Below are 21,709 nucleotides of genomic sequence, written 5' to 3'. Positions count from 1 at the left end.
AAGGGTAAAAAAACAAGTAATCAGGGTAAAGGGTAGTCAGGTATAACATCAGCTTACAGGGGAGGAACCTACAAATTTGCAAGACTCTCAACAGTTAACACAGAAATACCATTATTAGAAATAAGAACAGAAAAATCCACCTTTCAAGTTCCAATGTTTAATAAAGTCTGGATAATGATACTGTTCCTCTTCACTGAATTCCAGGAACATTTGGACATAAAACCTCTCTAAAAATCTCAGCCAATGTTATTCATCATTTGTCTCAGTAAATGTCAATAGAGCTTTAAGTCCTTTGATAAGTTAAATGCCACTGGGCAAGCCTGCACTGTCAGGCCGCGCTTCTGCTTTTCAATTCATTTAGCTGCTCAAATAGACAAATGGCATCAGCCCAGCAGTTAATAATTTCTTCACGCTGCTGTGTTTTCCTTGGGGTAAGAGACAGTTCAGCCTTCATATTGATTTGGCCCAGTACTTTCCCTGACTACTCTGGCACATCAAGGCTAATTATGCAGCCAACTTTAATAATGTGAAGTGCTGGGGACTAAGCTGCTTACACTGACTTGTGCTCCAAGCTGAGCACACTGTAAATTCAAACCCAGTTTCAGAAGCAAGTGGATGACACTTTAACTAACTGAGAACACCATCTCCAGAGCCAGGATGAGTTTTGCACTTTGCTGCTCAATAATCAGAACAAAATCTCGTTGTGACTTTGTGTTTAGGCAGCACAAAGAAAAAGATCTCCTCCCAGAGACATGGAGCTCTTGCCAGGAACAGTTTCCCCTGCTACTACTGCCACCCAGTGAAACTACACAATTAGAGGGAAATGCCACTGTTTTCGAAGATCCTAAAATTCCTTTTCAGATGTTTGACTCTCATGACAATATTCCACATCAGTAGCTTTAAAGTTCAACTGGCTTTTTTTTGGTTTTGCACCCTATAACTTTAAAAATACACATACTCCCAGATTTTAAAACTGAAGTGTTCAAGCAATCCAGGTTATGCATAGATAACCATGATTGTCCAAATTTAATTGGGAAACTCATTCATTCATAATAATATTGTATGCATACATCTATATATAAAAACATGCACACAGAAAACAACTCAACCAATTCAATAATCTAAATTCATACATACCTAACAGGTAAGTGTCCACATTTGTTTCAATTACAGTCACGTTGTGACACAGATACAAGAGTTCTAGATGCAAGGGTTAGACTATGAGTATCTTACATACCTGTGCCATTATTTCTTTTTTGGGGAAAACCCAGGTTTCACCCTATCCCCAGGCAACAGGCAAGGGTAAAGCTTTCACATTCTGTTGCTACAAAAGCCTCAAACCTAACATCAAAAATAATTTGATCTGCACAAAAAGATCAGACTATCCTCTGAAGTTTCTAACAGACTGCAAATTGAAAAATTTCAGCCACAAGGAATCATGAAATGTCATAAAGGAGTAGCTTCTGTAGTGAGGCTGCTACGCGAGCACACTTCGTACCTTCTTCTTATTTAGGATATTCAGTGCAGACTATGGACAAAATGTCCCCTGTCAGAGCAGTAGAATTTTTACTGGTCACATACAGCCTGTTCTGTACTCTGAAGAGCTACCAAGCTGCAACGCATTTCATCAGATTATGAATGCAAACCATTTCATCAGATTAGATATAATAACATGCAATATATCTAACTTCCCTTTTCTTTCTTTTTAAAATTAGCCAGAGGCTTAGAGATTAATAAAACTTAATTCTTCCTTAAAATGCTTCTAATGAATTGGTTTTCTCTGCACTTGGGATGACCATATTTTAATCTCAGTCCTCCTCTCTGCTAAAATGCTTACAAGGCATGCTTACCAGCAGCTCTCCCAAAAGGGTTCATCACTGATGTTTTTGGTATTTACTTTCATAATATTAATTGCATTGAACTAGTTCCTTATTAATGTACATGTTTCATAGGAATTACATTGGAATTTTCACCTGACTAATTTCAACCTGTTAGAAAGTGTCTCTGGAAAGCATTATTAATGGCAATGGGGGTGATTAAGCTAAAACAAGGGTTAAATTAGGAAACACATTAATTACTAACTAGCCATTACCTAAAGAAAAGCCATTAATATACTGAGACTCCAATAGCTGGACAAATTCCTTTTTTTTGCCCTTGACATTGTTGCAGTTATTCACGCCTAAACCACTCATGGTTGCAAGTCCCCCTGTCCACAACACGTTATTTCTCTCCATCAATACTTCTATGTGTGGCCCCTCCTCAGTTATTACGTGGTGGGAGAGGTAGTGCCCAGCCTACCTGCTACCTCCTACATCCAGCAACAATCACAATGACAACACATTTTTCAGTGATTCTCCTTAAAACTGTTAAAACCACTGAGCACTGTAATGCATCTGGCCCTAGTGATCCAGCTCTTAAGCTCCATCAGAAAGGGGAAATATAATTAACATGGTTCTTACTTGTGCAAAACGTTCAGCATTTCTGTTCACTGTGAACTGGTAAGTTATGTTTGAAAACTGAATGCTGACAGGGAGGATGGAGACATTGAAATGAAGCATCACCGATCTTTCTGGGCCAGGAAATTCTGTGTCATTCACCAAAACATCCAGCTGGAAAGAACGATGCTCTGTGACGGAAATGCTTTTATTCAGTACCAGTTCTGCAAAGGAAAAGATTCATCTATTAGCAACCCACATTATCTGCAAATGCGTCTTTTAATACTGCAAGCCCCAAAAAAATAGATGTACCAAATTTAATTATACACATCCAAGTTTCCTAATAGGAAATAGAAGGCAAGTTAAATATGAAATATGTTCTTATGCTCTCTGTCATTCAAGATGTTTAGGAGGCCTTCTTCCCTTCTACCTATCAAGCCAATAATCCTACAATCAAAACCTCTTGCTTATCAGTTTATACATCATCATCCCATACACTCCCTATTGCAGAGATGCACAAGCTCCATTTTTTCAGTACATATTTAAAACTCAGTGTTTTCTTTTACATGAAATTTCTCAGCTTTCTTTGGCTCAATACTTACAAAATGCTCAAAAAAATTCAAGAGCTTATTAGTCAACTACTAAAAAGCAACTTCTCCTTTATTTGAAGAAAGAGTCCTTACTGTACTCGTGCCGAGTTCCCCTCACTTGGCTGCCGTTTGGGCTGAAGTGGATTTCATCAAAGATGTGCTCTACACGAAATGTTTCACTTATCCAGGGATCGTCAGTAATGATGGTTCCTGTGTATTTCTTTCTGCTGCTTTCAAGGGGATAAATGGGTGTGGTGTCTGCATCGTACACAGTCAGCGTGGAAAGAACAGTGCCCTGGTAGGAAACAATAAATGGCACTGCTGAAGGACCTGAAGCTTTCTTCTTCTGATAACTCTTTTGCAGATTGAAATACTGGTCAAACAAGACCTTACAACGTTCACTGAAACCCAGGCAAATGTATTCAAAAGTGTCTTGTCAAGACTTGTTCTAGTCAGGAGATGGCAGCAAACTCCTAAAATCAGTCTTTTCCCTTCAGACACAAATATGATCAAAATGTACTTTGAAGGAAAAATTGACTACCAAGAGATCTTGTTGTTAGGAAATGGAAGTTCTGTCATGAAATACACATCATTTATGCCCCCCCACCCCCTGCAAAAGTCTTCTCTATACCATTGACTTTAAAAGGGTCATTGCTCCTCAGAAGAGCCAAAGAGCCCACATGTGTACTTCTCTACTGAAGCTTGGGCTGTGTGTGTGCAGGGGCACCAAAGACACTCAGGGATTCAGACCTTTTGAAAGATCAGCTCAGCATAGTAAGGGAAAAATGGGCGGACATAATTAAAACGAAGATCCTGGAGCTTGCCATTAACAGCCTGGAAACTTCACAGGTGCAGTGGAAGTCAACCACTACTTCTACAGCATCCTAATAAATTTCCTGAACATAGTTCTGATACATTACACAGATTTGCATGTATGGGACAGGCATGCACATACACTAGCTCTAACAACACGATTTTAATCCCTTGGGGGAAGCAACCCCATAACAAACAGAGTATGGAGAGACCCAGAGTGATCCTGACCACAGACTCAGCAAATGTCCATCCCGACCTTGGAAACTGCTCAAATTTCTTCACACTCTTTAATCACTAACCCAAAGTCCTCTTTCTTTGGGATCTGAGTAAGACATAACTTGGGGCAGAGGAATCCTAAAAACAGCATTTCACAATCGCAGATCTGCAGAGCATGGTATGGTGATGGGCTTGTTGCCAAGATCCATTATCCAGGCAGAACATGATGCTTCCCAGGAGTCCTGCCTCCCACTGCTGTGCTCATACTTCAGGGACTAGGTAAAGAGGAACATTACCAAAATTACCTCTTTCCTGTTGAACTCCACGACAGCATCTGCAGTATCAGTGCCATTGGGAAGGAAGGGAGGAGAGTCATCTTCATCTAACACGTTCACCAGGAAAGGCACCTCAACCTGCATTTCCCTGAGTCCCTCTCTGACAGTGCACTTGGCAATGAGCTCGTATCTCTCCCTCTCCTCCCGATCCAGGCGCTGTGTCACCCGCACGCTGGTGGTGTTCTCGTTGTACCGAAAGGGAACTCCTTCAGCTGCAAAACAGCCACAACACACACAGCCACAATCACTTCTCAGTATAGGGCTCTAATGGCATTAATACTTTTCTGCAGTCCAGTAAATCCATTTGGACATCACGACTGCACAATAAAAGACAGATTCAGAAGAAACAGAAGGAACTTTTGTGGTTATATTAGAGTAGGGAGAAAGCACAGAATGTATGGGAAGATTCTACAGTTTAGAAGCAGCACAATTTAAAGCTCAGGATATTCTCAGTCTACTTTTAGCAGATATAGAATTCTAAAACTCATGTTTTCTTTAGGGAAGGAGATAGTCCTCCTTCCCATTTCCTCTATATATCTCAAGGTCAAAATCTTCAGGCTTAGTTTAGGTTTGTAAAGGAGCTTCCTCTATAGAATCAAATCTAGAGGATCCATGACATAAGAGATCTTTTAACAGTGCAGCTGTTTGAATCTATTGCTAGTACGTGAGCAGCTCAGATCGAGTTTTACCTGCAAGCAATTTGTAGGAAATGCTGAGATTCTGACACAGATGATGAACTGAGGGTAATTGGAGCTGATGAAATGTACCAGGTGGTTTATTTTCCTTGATGTGAAAGGAGAGATCCATTTCTGTGAAGCAAAGCTGCCTTGCTGTCAGGGAACTGCAAGCTGGTGCAGTGGCATTGATCAAAGAGAGGAAAACCGTGGTGCGTGCAGCGGAGTCACAATCCTTCTCTTGGAAAGGGTGGGATACACATACATACAGCATCACCTTGGATAATGGCATCCAATTTCCTACAGCTTCAGGAGGAAGAAATCACCATAAGAAATATTTTACAGAAGACAAGCCAACATTTCTTTTCCTTATATTCTACCCTAGTCCATTATTCCATAAATGATCATTTAATCCTATTATGTGGCAAAGCAACTCTTCAATGTGCCAGATGCTCATGGGAAGACCTTAAACCTTAATAATCCAAATAAGCCTAAAACTATATGGCTTAGCACCAATTTTACATCATAGAATCTCAAAACCATTATCAGTATTCTGTGTCTGTAAGATACTGACATAAAAACAAGTCACTGGCAGTAACCAGCTCTTTGATAGGACTGCTTTTTGAAGGGACTAGAGCAGAGCAGGGTGGAAATCAGGAAAAGTAATGCATGAGATGGCAACAGATACTCAGGACAAATCCGTTATCAGGACTAACATTTCAGTCACAGCATTCCAACAGCATGGACCAAATCGTCTAGGTTCGGAGAACAGCTTGCTTCATCATTTTGAAATATGAAGAGGTGGACAAAAGATAAAAATCAAAGTTAAAATCAACCTGTGGCATCTACTAATACATCCTCAAGCTTTGTTTTGATTTGCTTGGCTTGACTACAGACAGCACAGTACTATCTCTGTAATAGATCTAACTTACTTGAAAAGAAGTTCTTGGTCACTTTGATCTGTATGAAAAAAACAAGGCTCTCAGGTGTTAAGTAGCTATTCCTCCTTTGTTCAGCACAAATATTTGATATACATGAATGCCGAGTACCAAATATGAATGAAATATCAAACACTCAGCACTTCAAAAATAAAGCATTAAGTGTCTGAAATTGAAAATTTCAACATAAAGGCACCTAAGTCTGAAGGTAGTGTTGATATATGGATCTTACAAACTGAAGACAGTTACTACAGACTCCCTTCAACAGTAAAATTTCTGCAACTGATCACAGTGGTATGCCATTAACTCCTCATCCATCTCCTCCTCCACTATCTAATGATAACTAATTTCCTCATAGATCACAATCATCAAAACCAATTTACTGCTAGAGCATAAAAGAAGAGAAAAAAAAAACCCTGAGATAATGAATTGTTGTAGTTCAACAGTAAACTTCTCTAACAAAACCAAATCTCTAGAGAGGGAGAGAGGTATAATTAACCACTTCTTCTAAGAGCTCTTTGGCGTTTCATGCAAATGTAATTTGTGAATCCGTGTCACCAGAATTCAAGGATGTAGGAATTTGAACCACTCTCACAGCATTTGTTTGGGAATCCCTAAAACAATAGAACTGGTCTAACTTTCTAACTGCAAATTTCAGTGTAAAGTTGTGACCTATACAGCTGTGAAATGGAGAAAAAATATTTCCAGTAATGCAACTGTCTCACCCTCCTGGAGTTCCCACTGTGAGCAACAGGATCTGTCCCAGTATGCTTTGGCATACTGCTGTGGATTTCACTAGGTCTGGTTCCTCATTTTAAAAGGGCAGATGTGTTTTTTTCAAATTTGATGCTCATCTTCCAATGGAGAAATCTCATTGTCTGAACATATTTTTTTTTAAGAACAGATACCTCAAGAAGAAAAGCTGGTCTTCTCATACTTACACAGCATGTTAAAGTCCTCTCTATCCAGACTTTTGCTGAGGTAGAGAAGTCCTGTTTTTTCTCTGATTTGGAACCAATTATTTTCTTGTGGTCTTGCTCGAGGAACTATGAGATTCTGGCACACATGAAAGTGGGCCACTTCCTCATGTGAATCCCTCAAGGCATGGATGCGCAGGAGCGGCATTCCCGCTGGCTCGTCAATGTAGACATTCTCCAAGTACTCCTTCCTGGGGAAGTAGAGACCCAAGGCCACTGCAAAGGAAGGTACACGAGAGAAGAGGTAGGCCCAGTTAAATGATTTTTGCACTGGTGTTTTCTTAATAGATGTGTTTCCAAAGAAACAAAGGTTTCATTCTCTAGGAAGTAAAGAAGCATTAAAAAAATAAATGGGAAAAGGCAGATCCTTGTGTGGTGTAAATAAATACAGTTTTACTTCAGTGAGGCCAAGGACACTGCCACCAAAAATATGGCCTGTTGTTTATGCTCAATTACAATATTAACTGCTTTTTGAAAGTAAAACTGCTCTGCTGTAGACAAGGCTCCCTGGTTTAAGATGAACACTTAAGGAAGCTCTGCTTGCCAAATTTTACTTAAGTTCCTATCCAGGGCTCTCAGTTGTAATTCCATCACCTCACAGATGATACTCAAAAAAGGAAAAAAACCTTAGATGAAACCAGACACTTTAAAAGCCTTTAAATATGCTCTCTGCTGAAAGAAAACACAAAAATTCATCAATGGCTTGCACACTTTTCCTCAGGTTACATAAAACCTCTCTTGTAGAGCCTTTTTGGGTCCCCCTTTTCTAAACAGGCCAGCATGGTACTTTTATACAGAAAATGGTAGTTGTTTAAAAAATACTGAAAGTGTTTTAAGTATTTTAAATATGACAGATGGGAAAGCTGAGAAGTGAGCGAGAAGGGACACGTACGTTGCCTTTTTAGTACAATGACTGTGACTGACCCAAGCATTTCCCACCCTGGCACTGAAGACATTTACATTTAGTAGGGCTCAACTGCCCCTTGCTGCTGGTCTCTTCAGCTGATCTCACCTCACCAGGTCACTGTGCAATGGCCTCTCTACCTGTTTGCAGCGCTTCCCTTCCAATTTCACTTCTTGCAAATGTGAATACAGGGGAATGCTGGGTTTGCAAGGAGGGGACAAAGTGATGCTCACACAGACTGAAATACTGGAACTGTCACTCCTGGACTTTACGTGCACTGACAGTCACTACTTGTTTTCATCCAACTTGAATACTGCAGAATTATGCATAATTTAATCCAACTGATAAGGAGTCAGGCATATAAAAAGGTCACACATCTGCTGAACAAAGGTAAACAATAACAACTTCCATATGTTACTAATACAAAGCTCTCTCAGCTTAAATCAAACCAGATACAACTGGAAATCATGGTAATGCAGAAGTAAAATTAGGGATATAAAAACATCTTCAAAAGAGCATCAGGCTATAGCACATATTTATTCTGCATTAGTATTGGATCCATACACTGTTCTACTGAATGGAGTGCACCACAAACAAACTGTAAACAAGAGACCTCTAATTTCATTTAGAAATACCACAGAAACCATTGTATCTTGCAAAGATTCAGACATCATCCCTATCCCTGGATGCAATTACATCCATCAGGTTTTCAGAGGCCCATTTTTTTTTTCTACATATATTTTGCAATATTTGAATAAAGTGGTAAAGTAATATGGTAGGTGAATTTCTTCCAAAGGAATTAATTCAAAGAGAACTCAACCAGTGTCTTTTTGAGAGTTTTAGAAAAGCATTAATTTGTGACATTCTCTGTCCAGAAAAAAAATATTACTTTTGATTGTGGGGCTATCATCCTCTCCTCTTGATAAGTAAGATTCCTGAATATTTGTATTAAATTACAAATATTTTTTTCAGTCCTTCAGTCTTTTTTAAAATGCAAGAAAACCTGGGGAATATGTGCTGCTAGAATTCCTAACAAATGGGTTCAGTAACAAGAGGAATAAGGTGATATCCAAATACAAAGCCCAGTCCCAGTGCAAGTAAATAAGACTCCCTTGAGGTATTTTGCGTAAAAACTTGATTTTAAAACAATGAAAGTTTCTTCACAAAAAATTCGACACTGAAAATTCACTACTCAAGACTAAAAAATTACTTTCAACTCATAAATGCATACAAATGAGGCTTAGACAACAGTAGCTGTTATTTGCTTATTTCCAAGACTGGGGTGAACAGTCCTGTGTGCTCACGTCATGCAGCACAAGAACCAGCACCACTGCAGAGATAGGAAATCACCTCCAGCAGAAGGAGCATATACAGAGTACACATAAACAAGATCAATGTGTAACATGGGAAGTGGGAAGGGAGAAAAATGGAGTATTTTGAGTTGCAATTATTTGCTTCCTTATCTTAAACAAGTGTGCTAATCTTTATATGCTTTGCTCTACAAATGAGGGCTCACACTGCACACGGGTACAGTCGTGTTCAGCCAAGCACATAAATAATTATGACAGACACGGCCACTTAAATGCCTGAAACCTGGCACACAACTACATCTCAGCAGAGTCAGCATCACCACAGCTCTGCATTTGAAAGAAAAGACTAATACTGATGCTGCAGACTCTGAAGTTCTTTGGCATCAGTTCACAGGAGGAGTCTTCTCCACTGTCAGAAAGAACATCCTGTAATATTAAAAATCTGATTTCTCTGTAAATAACAGAAATGCAAAACAATGCTTTGCATTTTGATGAGAGGGGGATTCCTTAACAAAATAATTTAGCATTTACACACTAATTAGCTGGAAATGTATTTCACAAGTTTCAAAGCCACTACAAGAAATTAGAAAAAGCTGTTGTAAGAGATTTAAATAGACACATACTCTTTTTCTACTCAATTCAAAACTAAAACTGATTAAAACTAAATTCTGTCCGTTGAAAGTATTTGTTTTTAGTACAGAGCAGACTTCCATACTGAGAACAATATCCAAGGATAGTTTTAAGTGACACCAGTGAATATGTCAAATTTCCATATTTTACTTAGAAAACAAGTATTTGAAGTGAAGAGACTTTACAACACGGCAAAATAAATAATTATAAATATATATATATATATATATATATATATATATATATAAAAAAAATTTGATGAAGTCATGTAGCAAGATTCACCCAGTGTTGTGAAATTACTGGGATTTTGTAAAGTGGTTTGTGTCACTCTGACTCAGCACTGACAGAGATGAGAGATATGCAGCAGACTGCCCAGGTCATAACCACTCTGTGCATATAAATCTTTGGGGGCTAATTTCAAAGGAGAGCTTTGAAGTAGAAATGTAGCACCCACTTCTCAGAGGTGTGTTCATTCCTTTAAGCCCTAGTGAGTTAAAACCAGATTCAATAAACTTGCCATCTGGCAAGTATGCTGCAGGAGGAAGAGGTTCTAATCCTGGCCACAGCTCCTTGTGTCCTGAAAAAAAAAAAAAAAATCCATTTCTAAGGACTTGTGCGAGCTTCCTATGGAAGCCAGATGGAGTTTTTAATGAATCTGCCATTTAAATAAAGAGGAATTGAGATGGTTACATTCAAAACTGATGGTTAATGTGCTTTTGCTTAGGAATTATAAGCAGAGAAAATTTTACTTTACAAGCTTGAAATGCATCACAAGAAGGTTGCGCTCTGTAACATCACAGAAACATTAAAATATTCTGGCATCTCTGAACATTTTTTTAGAGGACACTTCAGCTCTCCATACTACAATCAGCACAGGAAACATGGCAAACTCTGATGGATGAGCAATATTATGGGATAATAATAGCATATCAGTAACACACAGAAGAGAAAAGTGATCACGTTTAAGCGGATGTAATGCTACTAACTAATAGCTCTTACAGGAAATAGATACAGTTATGACAGCAGTTTTCCAGTTCAGGGAGAGAAAGCAGGTAAAATGAGAGTAGAGAAATGAGATTATATGTACTTTGAAGCCTTCATGATTGCCTTTTGAAATAAGGCAATTTTTCATGTGGCTTTTTTCCAGTCATGAATGATTTGGTAAATAATGCCTTTTTTGATACAAATTGATTTTTTCTGAACACAATTTGCTCTACAAAACTTTAGATGTTTTTAGTGCTTTTTATGCTTGCCACTGTCATGTTGAGTAGCATTTGGGGACGGCTCTCGATGAAACTGTTAAAGTGACTACAGTAACATTATATTCTTAATATCAACCTTGATGACCGAAAATACAACTTAACATTTTAGTCACAAAATGAAGGAGCAGGAAATTTTTATTAGATTTACAAGACTTCACTACAGACATTCTCCCAGACAATGTCTGTAACCATCTTTCAAGGTACAACTATAGACTTCAAACAAATAGTTTTGAACTAGCAGATGTCTTATGAAGTTCATAGTCAAACTTCAAAGTTTGAATGACCACTGCTTGGTTTAGGTTACACTATGCATTTGAACAAAAAGTTTACTCTTGATTTAAAAAATTCAGATGGCTGAAATATAACATTACTCACTAAAGTTACTTTGGATTTCATTACTGATGCAATTGAAAACTGTCTCTCAAGCCTGAGTGTCTGTTAACTTCAAACTTCTTGTCACTAGTTCATGTTAGTACACTTTTGTCCAGTAAATGAAAATCTTCACAGATCTCAAGTTGCCTGCTGGATGAATATGTATTTAAAAAAATAGGACCAGTTTGCCTTTTTTAAAAAGAAAAAAGGGGAAAAAAAAATCAGCAAAATGGAAATGATGGTTGTTTTTTATTCAGCAAGTGGTATACACCTATATAACCCACATCTGACAAAACTTACTCAGATCTTCTCAGCATTTTGGAGGACAACAAAACAAGTTATTTAGAACAGAACAGCCCCAGGCAATCAAAATCTTTAATCCAGAATTGACATGCATCTCCAAGAAGAGGGAGATGCTTTTAATGCAATGATAGCCCTGCCAATGTAACATACAGGATTTAATGATATAACAGATGAACACAGGACTATGTTGTTAATAATCCTCCATTTGTTGCACAGCATCAGATTTCAACAGGCAATTATCTGTCCAGGTTAGTTTTGTGTTCCTGAAATAATTATCTTTACTTCTGACAAGTAGCCATTATGTTCCATTACTAGTATTAATATACCTAATGTTCAATTCATCAGAGAACAAGGCCAGTAATACACTTTCGTATTTTAAATTAAAGGACTTGCCCACTTAATTACCTTCTAGTCTCTACACAATTAGGAAATAAACTTGCCCTCATAAACCAAAAAGTCTGTAATTTAGGAAAAACACTGTCACTTGACAGAAGGGTAGTATGGAGCAGCAGCGCTAGAAACACCACTTTGGATTCAATCGCCAGCGGAGCAGGTGGTCTGGCAGAGCCAGCCCGCGCCCGCTGGGGACACGGCCGCGGTGGCACAGGGACCCTGAGCTGCCTTCAGTGCCCACCCAGGCTGGCACCAGGGTGAGCCAGGCTCCCAGGCACCACACAGGGCACGCTGCCTCTTGCACAAGCAGAAGTCACAGAACTTCTCCTGGTTTTATACAAAAAGTTCCGTCAAATTCCGCCACCAGCTTGTTGAGGCTGCAGAGTTCCTGCCTGGCTGTAACTCCTGATGGGTCTGAGAGTCACTGCCACAGTGACAAAGAGAACAAGTGGCATTCTCCTAATTGACTAGCAAGCCATTTACACAGCTCAGCAGCGTGATCTTATTTACTTTTAGATGTGTCATTTTGAAGCTGATCACTACAGAAATTGTAACAGATGTGGCATGAACCCAAGAACATAAGAAACTGTATTAAAGTGAAAATGATTTTTTTTCCTTTTTTTTTCACAAAGCTCCCCCTCTGGAGCCTAGGTTAGAGTGATCTGGGGAAAGATCACTCACCGCAGGGATTCATACCAGAATTTTCTTACAGTGGTTGTAGTCAAACTTCTGGAGCTGGATAATTGCTAAATGTCACCTGTTGTGTACATTTACATGTAGCACAACTGTTGGAGAACAACAGAATAAATGTCAGTACCAGCAGCCTCAGTGAAATACACGTGCTTTACAGAACACGGTACCTCCAGGGAAAACAGGTCCGTACAAAGTGATGGTAAGCAGAAACAGTCCTTAACTGGAATATACTCCAGACCTGTTGAACTGCTCTGTTTTAACTTAATTGCCTCTCCTGCGATTTTCCTCAACAGATTCCCACACTCATACTGAAAATGACCCTGAATTTTAGACTGAAAATTTAGAAATTAATTAGAAATAAATATTACATCAGATATTCTATTAAATATAGTATTACAGAACATGTAATTATATAAGATACAAATATATAATTAGATACAGTAGTAAATATTCTGCTAGTCAGCAAAAGGAGAAAAATTTTCTAGTATAGGAAAATAAGACAGACATGTTGAATCAGAAAGATGGATCTGACAAAAACAAAGTTTGTTTCCTATATCAGGCATATTGAACATAAATATAAAAAATGTCCAGATCAAAGACAGACCCTAAATTTATCAAAAAGAAATGAATTTTGATTTGCGAGAACTGCCAAGATTTTCGTTTATGTCTCAATTCAAGACTGAAAAATCTGTGCAGCTCAGGATCTACCAGAGAACATGACAGCAACTCTACTGAATCTTCACTTGTGAGTTCAGATAGAGGTCAAACCTGTGCCTACAGTTTCCTTCCAGAGCCTGCACCTCTTATGTAAGTTTCAGGAAATTCCTCTTTAAGTGCCACAAAGGCAAGAAGCTTCTTTCCTCTTGCATTCTTACAATTTGTTGTTTGTTTTGGGGTTTTTTATTACTTTAGCAAAAAGACAAAATTTTGATGCTCCCCTGTTCTAAATACCAGTGTTAGTAGAACTTAAACTATCCATTGTAGAAATTAATATGCATGGAAAGCTTCTTGTGAGAGATTGCAGGGGTTTCTGAAAATTCTTCAGATCCTGATTCTGCCACTTCTCCTTACTTGTGTGACTGAATACTTCTTCTTTAAAATATGGCCTAATTATTAGAGAATACCTGGATGTAATTTTGCTCTGTAGGAGTACATAGCTGAAATGTAAGACAAGGAAATAATTGTATTGCAGCACAGATTATATTAATGAATACTTAATAGAATTTATTTACTCTGTGTATGATCTCATGTGCCTTCGCTAATGTGTTAATGCATTATGTGTATGTAAACATTGCTGTAATGAGAAGCTAGAGAAGACCAGTGACACGTGTCTCACTGTTCTGTGCTAAAACTGACACACTACTTGTATCAAAACCATAAAATCCTCAATTAATAATGTAGTGACATACAAGTGCTCTAAATCCTTGTTACACTTTAATTAGATTGTGTGTATTTACTCTAACAGTGTATGTATTTACTCTATTTATCTATTTACTCTAACAGTGCCGAGCTAACACAGAAGGTAAACATTATAGTAGCAATTTGGAGAACAAAGTACTGACAACCAAATATATTTGTTTCATAAAAACATAAAAATAAATCACAGGACACTTATCTGCAGAAATTGTTCAGCATACTTGATAAGATGAAAAGATCCTTAAAGGCAAAGACAAAGAAGTTTAAATTAATTATCTTAGTTAAAAGGATATCAGCCTCACAAAACATTTCCTACATTAAGATAAAGATCAAGATCACTGTGCTGATTCCTTAATAAATATAGAGTACTACATTTTCACAATCCCAAGTCATGAAAATGAATGAAAACCAATTAACTGCTGATTTATGACAAAGATTTGTATATGCACAATCTCCTGCATTCCATTACTACTTAAGCTCAAATTTCCTCATTTCTCTTCCTCCAGCTGCACTTGATTCTGCATCACCAAAATGAACACAAGTCTTCCTGTCAATTATAAATAGATGAAGTCAGACATAAGGGATCACTTTCTGACACCTCAGTGCAGTTCACAAACACCTCCATCCATTTCCTCTGCCTAAGCCACCTTCAGAGAGAAAACACGCTCAGGTGAAGTAAGTACCAATATTTCTCACCAACAGCTTCTTTCCCCTTAGCATCCTTGGACCACAACAATGAACAGAACCTTGGCCAAATGTAACAGGACCAATTTGGGGTAATTGGACAATGTTTAATTGTTCTTGATCAACACCAGTGACCCTGCACCCGGGTGGTGGCGAGAGGAGTCTGATTTTCAGAGAAAAGTTGCATGCGATACCTTCTCATTTTCTAGGCTTTGGATGACTTTACAGCATCTGGATCAAATTTTTACTTTGGATTTTCCACCGTTGCACTGGAAAACCTATTTTCTATATTTAGTGCAGATGTGTAAAAATTAGCCTGCTTGACCCCATGCAGTAAAATAGGAAATAGCTCAGCCTGAATTACATTTTATCCATAGCTAATATCTCTAGCTTCCCTTATTTTCTCCAATTCCTGCAGCTCATGAAAGAGAGAGACAGAGCAGTGTAATTACTGCCTTACAGCAAGAGGCAATCAATGAAAACTTTTGCTGCTGGTGGTTGAAAAGTTGCCAGAAAAATGGTAATGACATGAACGCCCACCCCTCACAGCAAAGTGCTCTGTTATTAAGAGCTGCTATTCTCTTTCCAAACACTCAAGGGAGCTATGAGCCCACAGTTCAATTTTTCAGTCCAGGAAGTGAAATCTCACTGCAACTGCAAGCTTATTTGTTTATTGATTTATTTAAAGTTTTGTCTTGAATTAACAGAGCATTTTGGTTTAATCACTGTATTTTAGGTTAAGATTACTATATTTTAGGCGATCAATGAAATCAAATGTAGAACAGAAGCTCTTATGCTATTGGGGTTTTCTTAATAGTTTATTATCTCATTCTAATGTATATACATATAAGAACTAAAATACTGTTAAGACACACCTTCACTTGAATCTCTAATTCCTTAAGACATTCTAGCAAATACATTTTCTTAAGTGCTCTTACAAGGCAGACTGCTTCTAAAATAGTTTCATAAAAATCTATATTACACTTGCCATCATAAAAAAAAAAAAAAAAAAAAGAAAAAAAAAAAAAAAAAAGACAATAAGAACTCCAACTACCCCAACTGTGAACTGTGAACATCCCTGTTTAATAAAACAGAACTTTTCCTTTGGGGACTTTCAGTCATTACTGCACAGTAGCTACTCATTATGCTGTTGTCTTAAAGCATAAATGTTGTCAGCAGAAGGGCAGAATTGTATTGACAAGGCTTGGAAAGGGGCCGACAGACCACTAATGATATGTGCTGGGCACTGCTGCCTGCTCTAGACAGCTCTTCTCTACTGGCTTCGAGACAGTCACGAACTGCATCGCAGCTTTGACAAGGACGGGAATGAACTAGGGAAGTCTAAAAGAAACAATAGTAAAGCAGCAATAAAATCTGGAATAGCAGGGACCTTTACAGGATTTTACAAGAGCTTTATTTTCCTATAAGTGAACTTCTGGGTTCCAGCCCAGTCCCTTGCTAGAGGGCATGCCAAACCCACGGACTGCCAAGCGAGCACATGCACAGAACAATCCTAATCTGATTATTAAAGACTGAATTTGCTTAATATATTTCATAACTATTTCAATGCCTTTTTTACTTTACAAACATTTTTACTGTAACAGCTAAAACTTTGCCCCATGTTTATACCCTCCACTGCCAAGAGAAAGGAACCAATTCTTTATATCTGTGATACATACAGTCACTTTTGACAATGATTTTGCTAATGCTGCTAGGCTGCAGTTTCTCTGTCGGGTAACTTCTTACTGTCTTTAATTATTAGCTACTTCTTCTACATCAAGGTCCGCACCAAGTCCTGGCTTGAACTGATGCATACAGATAGTCCTTGATGCTGACATTTATTCTGAACTCAGACTACCAGAGCAGTCATTCTGATTACACGTTTTTGATGTACAAACAAACTGTAAGTGACAGACCCAGAGTCAAAGGAAGGGCTATCATCCTTCAGTGATTAGCTCCTGGGCAGCCCGACCCAAAAAGAATATTGAAACACAAAGTTTATACATTTACATTTTTCTTAGATGGTGAAACTGATGCCTCCTGCTCTCTCCATGAGCTGAAAACACCTCCAGTGGCTTCTGTCACAAAGAAGTAATCGGGTTTCGTTACAGCACAGTATCTCCACGCACACTCTATCAAGGCATTTTGATTTTTCTACTCCTCTGCAAAGGTGCTTGTTGCACTATTTCATCTAGAGCTTATGTTTTAAATTTATGTTTTAAATTTAAGTGTCAGTAAAAATCCTCATTTCCTCTGCTTCCCCTCTATCCTGATCAAGGCAGCAATATTCACAGGTAGTAGACTGTAACATATAATGAAAACGTAAGTTCAGATTTCAACTGAATACCACAGAAATGCAAATTAAAAACTTGGGTGAGTCCATTAAGAAGTGCCTTTCTTTACCTCTGCCTTAAACACCGCCTCATCCCCACACACCAGAAATACTGTCATCAACAAACCAAGCTGGGTTTTAAAGTCATGGTACATGACTCAAATGCACTGACTTTTCTGTTAATGCTTCTCATGAAACAGTTTCCCTGCACGAGGAATAAAAAGATGCCTGGCTTGATGCTTTTTTATCATAAAAACTTAACAAAGCTTAAGTTTACAGAATACACTTATCTATTCCCATTTTATCATTGATAACACCTGTTATGTTTCATGCCAAAAGGAGATGACAATACACAAATCTTTACAACTTCCAGATTTCTTTCTATGCCACAGCTGCTATGAATATGCTCACAGAAAAGTGGAACCTTCCTTTTATAAATCTCCTTTGCCAACAGGTTCAGGATTCAAGGCTGAAGCTAAATGTTCCTAGAATTTTTGAAGTCAGTGTAACAAAAAGACAAGAAATGGGAATAAAAAAAACCAAAACAACCTGCTGGACTAAACTGGGATTCTCAAACTGCATGGGATTAAAAAGAGCTGGCTTAGGAAATTTCAGATCGAAGTTCCAACTTGCTGGTGCAATTAGAAAAATTGAGAAAGAGAAGAAGGAAATGCAGCATGATCGCTATAATATAATTAAATGTCCATAACAAAACATTACCTGTGTAAATCTTTGTATTCAAAAACTCAGATTCAGTTTTAACATGGATCCACATTGATTCTAGACTCTACCACTATAAATATGATGCAAAATGCACACCACAACCAAGCCAGATACCTAGGAAATTTTGGGAATATTTTCAGGCTACAGAGTAAAAGGTCCTCAGGGTATAAATCAACCTTCAGGTCACAGAGGTCCCTGATGAGCATTAAAGCCACTTCCCAGAGCATTACCCAACCACAGGTGTATGATTTTATATTTTTGGCACACATTTCTTTTGCTGATGTGCTAATAATTTTCTGAGGGCAGTAAAATCCACTGGGCAACTGCTCACTTTGTTAACCAGACTTCAGTGTGAGAAAAGTGGGGACAGAGTTGCTTAAAAGTATTTTGTGGCTTTCCAATTGCTCTGCTCTGGAATGAACATTGACAAGTTCTGCTGGCCCTCCTGGGAAGTTCCCACACACCGGCTGGCAGAGATGAAAGCAGTCAGAAGGAAAATAAATGTCATTCCTTTCCATATTTCTCTAATTTAAGGCAATTATCAATTTAATAAACACTGGTTTCAAGGAAAGAGAAGATTCTGGCTTTCAGCTTGCATGAATCATTTCGAAGGCAATGCTGTTCCTAGTGACTAGTTTTTGTATGTTATTAGAAAGGGCTTGACCTCCTATATTTTTTCATGCACTGGAGAAGACTTCGCTCAGCTAGCTAACCCAATTGCTTGTGCATTTGGTGCACAATGTAGAATTAAAAACCAAAAAACCCAAAAAACAAAACAAAACAAACAAACAAAAACAAAACTCCACCTGTGTATCTGGTACAAAAGGACTTCCAGTGAAGCCTGGCCACCTCATGCCACTTTGAACATTCCTTGGGAGGTTCTCTGCATAAATCTGCCTCCAAGTACCTCAATATATCACTTAGAAACAGACCTACTATTTGCCAGCACTTCTGAACAACTTTCAAGCTCATCCACTGACTGGTCCTTCTGAAACAGAAGAATCTTAAAAACCATAGACTGACAACTATGTCTCACTTAAAAATGCACAGAGGACTCAAAAGTTTCCTTAAATGCTTCAAACTTTTAAGGACCAGGTGTTTTTCATCAGCAGTCTTGTCTCTTAGATTGAAAACATGTTGGGAAGAGCTGGGCAGGAGATACAGGTAAAATGGCTGGAAGTTTCACCTCAACATGAGGAAGAGATTCTTTCCATTGAGCAATGGAGCAGGCAGCCCGGGGGCATCACGGAGCCTCCCTCTCTGGAGACATTCCAAACCCACCTGGACATGTCCCTGTGTCACCTGTTCCAGGTGACCCTGGGTGGGACTGGATGATGGCCAGAGGTCCCTTCCAGCCCTACCAGCTCTGTGATACCACAGCTGGCACCAGTGAGCCAAGCCTGCCCACACTCACAGAGGAGCACCTGGACGTGCAGCACTCCAGCTCTCCCCAGAGAGCACACGAACCACGTGCTTTAATGTGGTTCATGGTCCTGAACAGCAGCTCATGCTACTGCCTAAGTAGTGCTGAGCCTGCACCAGGCTACAGGCTCAGAACAGCTGACAGCTGCAAGCACATCTCACAAAAATACCTATTTTTAATACAATCACTGCCTCACCCACACTTGCTGAGGTCAAGAACCCTCTAAGACTTCACCAGCTTTGAAACTACAGGCAATGTTTTGCAAATACTTGCTGACAGGATAAGAAGACAAATTTTATCATACCCACAGTGACATAAGTATGTGAGAGTATGGGTTACACCTAAGGAGAGAAAGATGCATGCTTGGGGACTAGTGCATAAAAATGTTTAGTCAAAAAGAATGAGAAAGTGTGACATTTTAAGAATTTAGGCTAAGGAAAACATATTTAAAAGTCTCAGCTACAATTCCCTGGGTAATGGTGCATGTTGTTTTAAACTTCTTTGCGCAGAATTTAGGTTCAAAAATCATATTTGGACAAAAAGCACTATTCTAAGAGTTTAATGTGGTTTTCTGTAGCTTTAATTCAGCATTATTTTGTTTTTAAGGTTAGACAATATTTCCTTTCAAACCAAAATTAATGTAGCACATCAACTGTAATTTTTCAATGATTCCCATCCATTTGAATGAATGCTACTTTACCAAAAAGCCCAGTGGAGTCAGTCAGTCTATATATCGTTAAGCCCATAAGGACTTTGTGGACCTACTCAAAGCTTTTTGGCTGACCCAATTTTTGCTGCAATACGACTTTTTACAAAGATCACATTGCTCTGACTCTGCAAATGGGAATGCCTAGCTGAAGATACATTATTTTGTTTTGTCTTTGCACATTTGATTGACAAACCTCAGAAAGGATCTCACATGTTGCTGCAGTGAAGATCAACAATGTAATTTTAAAATTAGATTTATTCATTATGGGTTTAATCCACTTTTCTCTGAAAAAAGGCAGAGCAAATCAACTTATACAGCTGTATGAGCAAAATATAACTCTCTTCTGGAGCAGGAGACAGAGAGTAGAGTTAGACATCAGGCCTCTGTGTTTGTAAGGCTGAAGTCCAGAATAGACTGGGCAACCTCCATGGCGGTATGTCTTGGATCCATTGCAAATTGGATTCACCTGCTCACCCGCAGACAGCATTTCCATTTTCTCAGCACTACCCTAATTATGGGAGGTTAGTTTATTTTCGAGACACCTTGGCCATCTCTCAAGCATATACAGTTACCAGTACCTTTTCCACTTCTAAAGGAAATTTGAGAAGGCACAAACAGATGGTATTTGATTAGAAACAGTGGTCTCGTGCTATAGATTTCTTAAAAACAAGATATCACAGAATTGCAGAATGCTTGATGTTGGCAGGGACCTCTGGTGATCATCTGGTCCAACACTCCTCCTCAAGCAACACCACCTAAAGCCACTTGTCCTACTACTTAAGATAACCTCTTTTAAGCCAAGCCCAGAAGTATGCCAGGCAAAAGACATTTTGACCACAAGACATTTACAGTCACAACAGTACTTCATACACTTCACCTTTGATTCAAGAAAATTAAGCTGTACGCAAGTGAAAGATGACCTTCCTGGAAATGTTTCCTTTTACAAAATAAGAGCCATCTGCCAAGGATTTAGCACAATGATAAAAGATTAAAAGCAGCTGCATTAAAAAGTTGCTATGGATTTGATATTTATAAAAGAAAACAAAATCAATATACATAGAATCCACACTTAATAAATATATATGCTAATATAAATTGCACTGCCTAGACTTTAATTATAATAATTTAAAAAAAAATAATGTTTTTTTCTGGTGCAATTTGGATCAAATCTGTCTCTTCTTAAGTATGGAGAAAACCCTGTTTTCTAGAACAATTAATTTACCCTAGGAAGCTCATAAATGAAGCTGTTAGCTAACATTCAGCATATCCTCATTACACAGTCCAGTGTTTCAAATATAGAAACAAAGCAAGAACAAAATTAATACTGCTCATATTTCTCTTCTGATTTAAACAATTTACGTATCAACACTTAAATTTCATATTGGTGATGTACAAACAACACTATGTACTAGTATGTGCTCATTCATAAGCAGAAATGCACATCTGTGAAAATCTAATGAAAGTAGTAATACAGATACACACACACATGTTGAACCCTAATCTTTTAGACAATCAAGAAGTGTTCAGCATAAATGTTCATACAGTCTTCTTCTAGATAGGCTATTGTGTATGAATTT

General features: G+C 38.3%; 1 protein-coding gene across 2 annotated transcripts in view; it reads right to left on the bottom strand.

The window, feature by feature from the left end:
- RET (ret proto-oncogene) overlaps positions 1–21,709 on the bottom strand; it is a 76,110-nt gene that overhangs the window by 27,581 nt on the left and 26,820 nt on the right. For both annotated transcript variants that reach the window (XM_053984013.1, XM_053984011.1), the window contains exons 2-6: positions 6,943–7,194; positions 5,079–5,369; positions 4,360–4,601; positions 3,119–3,320; positions 2,460–2,659 (exon numbers count right to left, since the gene is read on the bottom strand). In XM_053984013.1, coding sequence (XP_053839988.1) covers positions 2,460–2,659; positions 3,119–3,320; positions 4,360–4,601; positions 5,079–5,369; positions 6,943–7,194 — 1,187 coding nt within the window. The remainder of the gene's footprint in view (positions 1–2,459; positions 2,660–3,118; positions 3,321–4,359; positions 4,602–5,078; positions 5,370–6,942; positions 7,195–21,709) is intronic.

Source organism: Vidua macroura, chromosome 8 (genome assembly GCF_024509145.1).
Source record: "Vidua macroura isolate BioBank_ID:100142 chromosome 8, ASM2450914v1, whole genome shotgun sequence".
NCBI lineage: Eukaryota > Metazoa > Chordata > Aves > Passeriformes > Viduidae > Vidua > Vidua macroura.
Note: the sequence above shows the minus strand (reverse complement) of the source record. Positions and strands in the feature narration are given on the sequence as shown.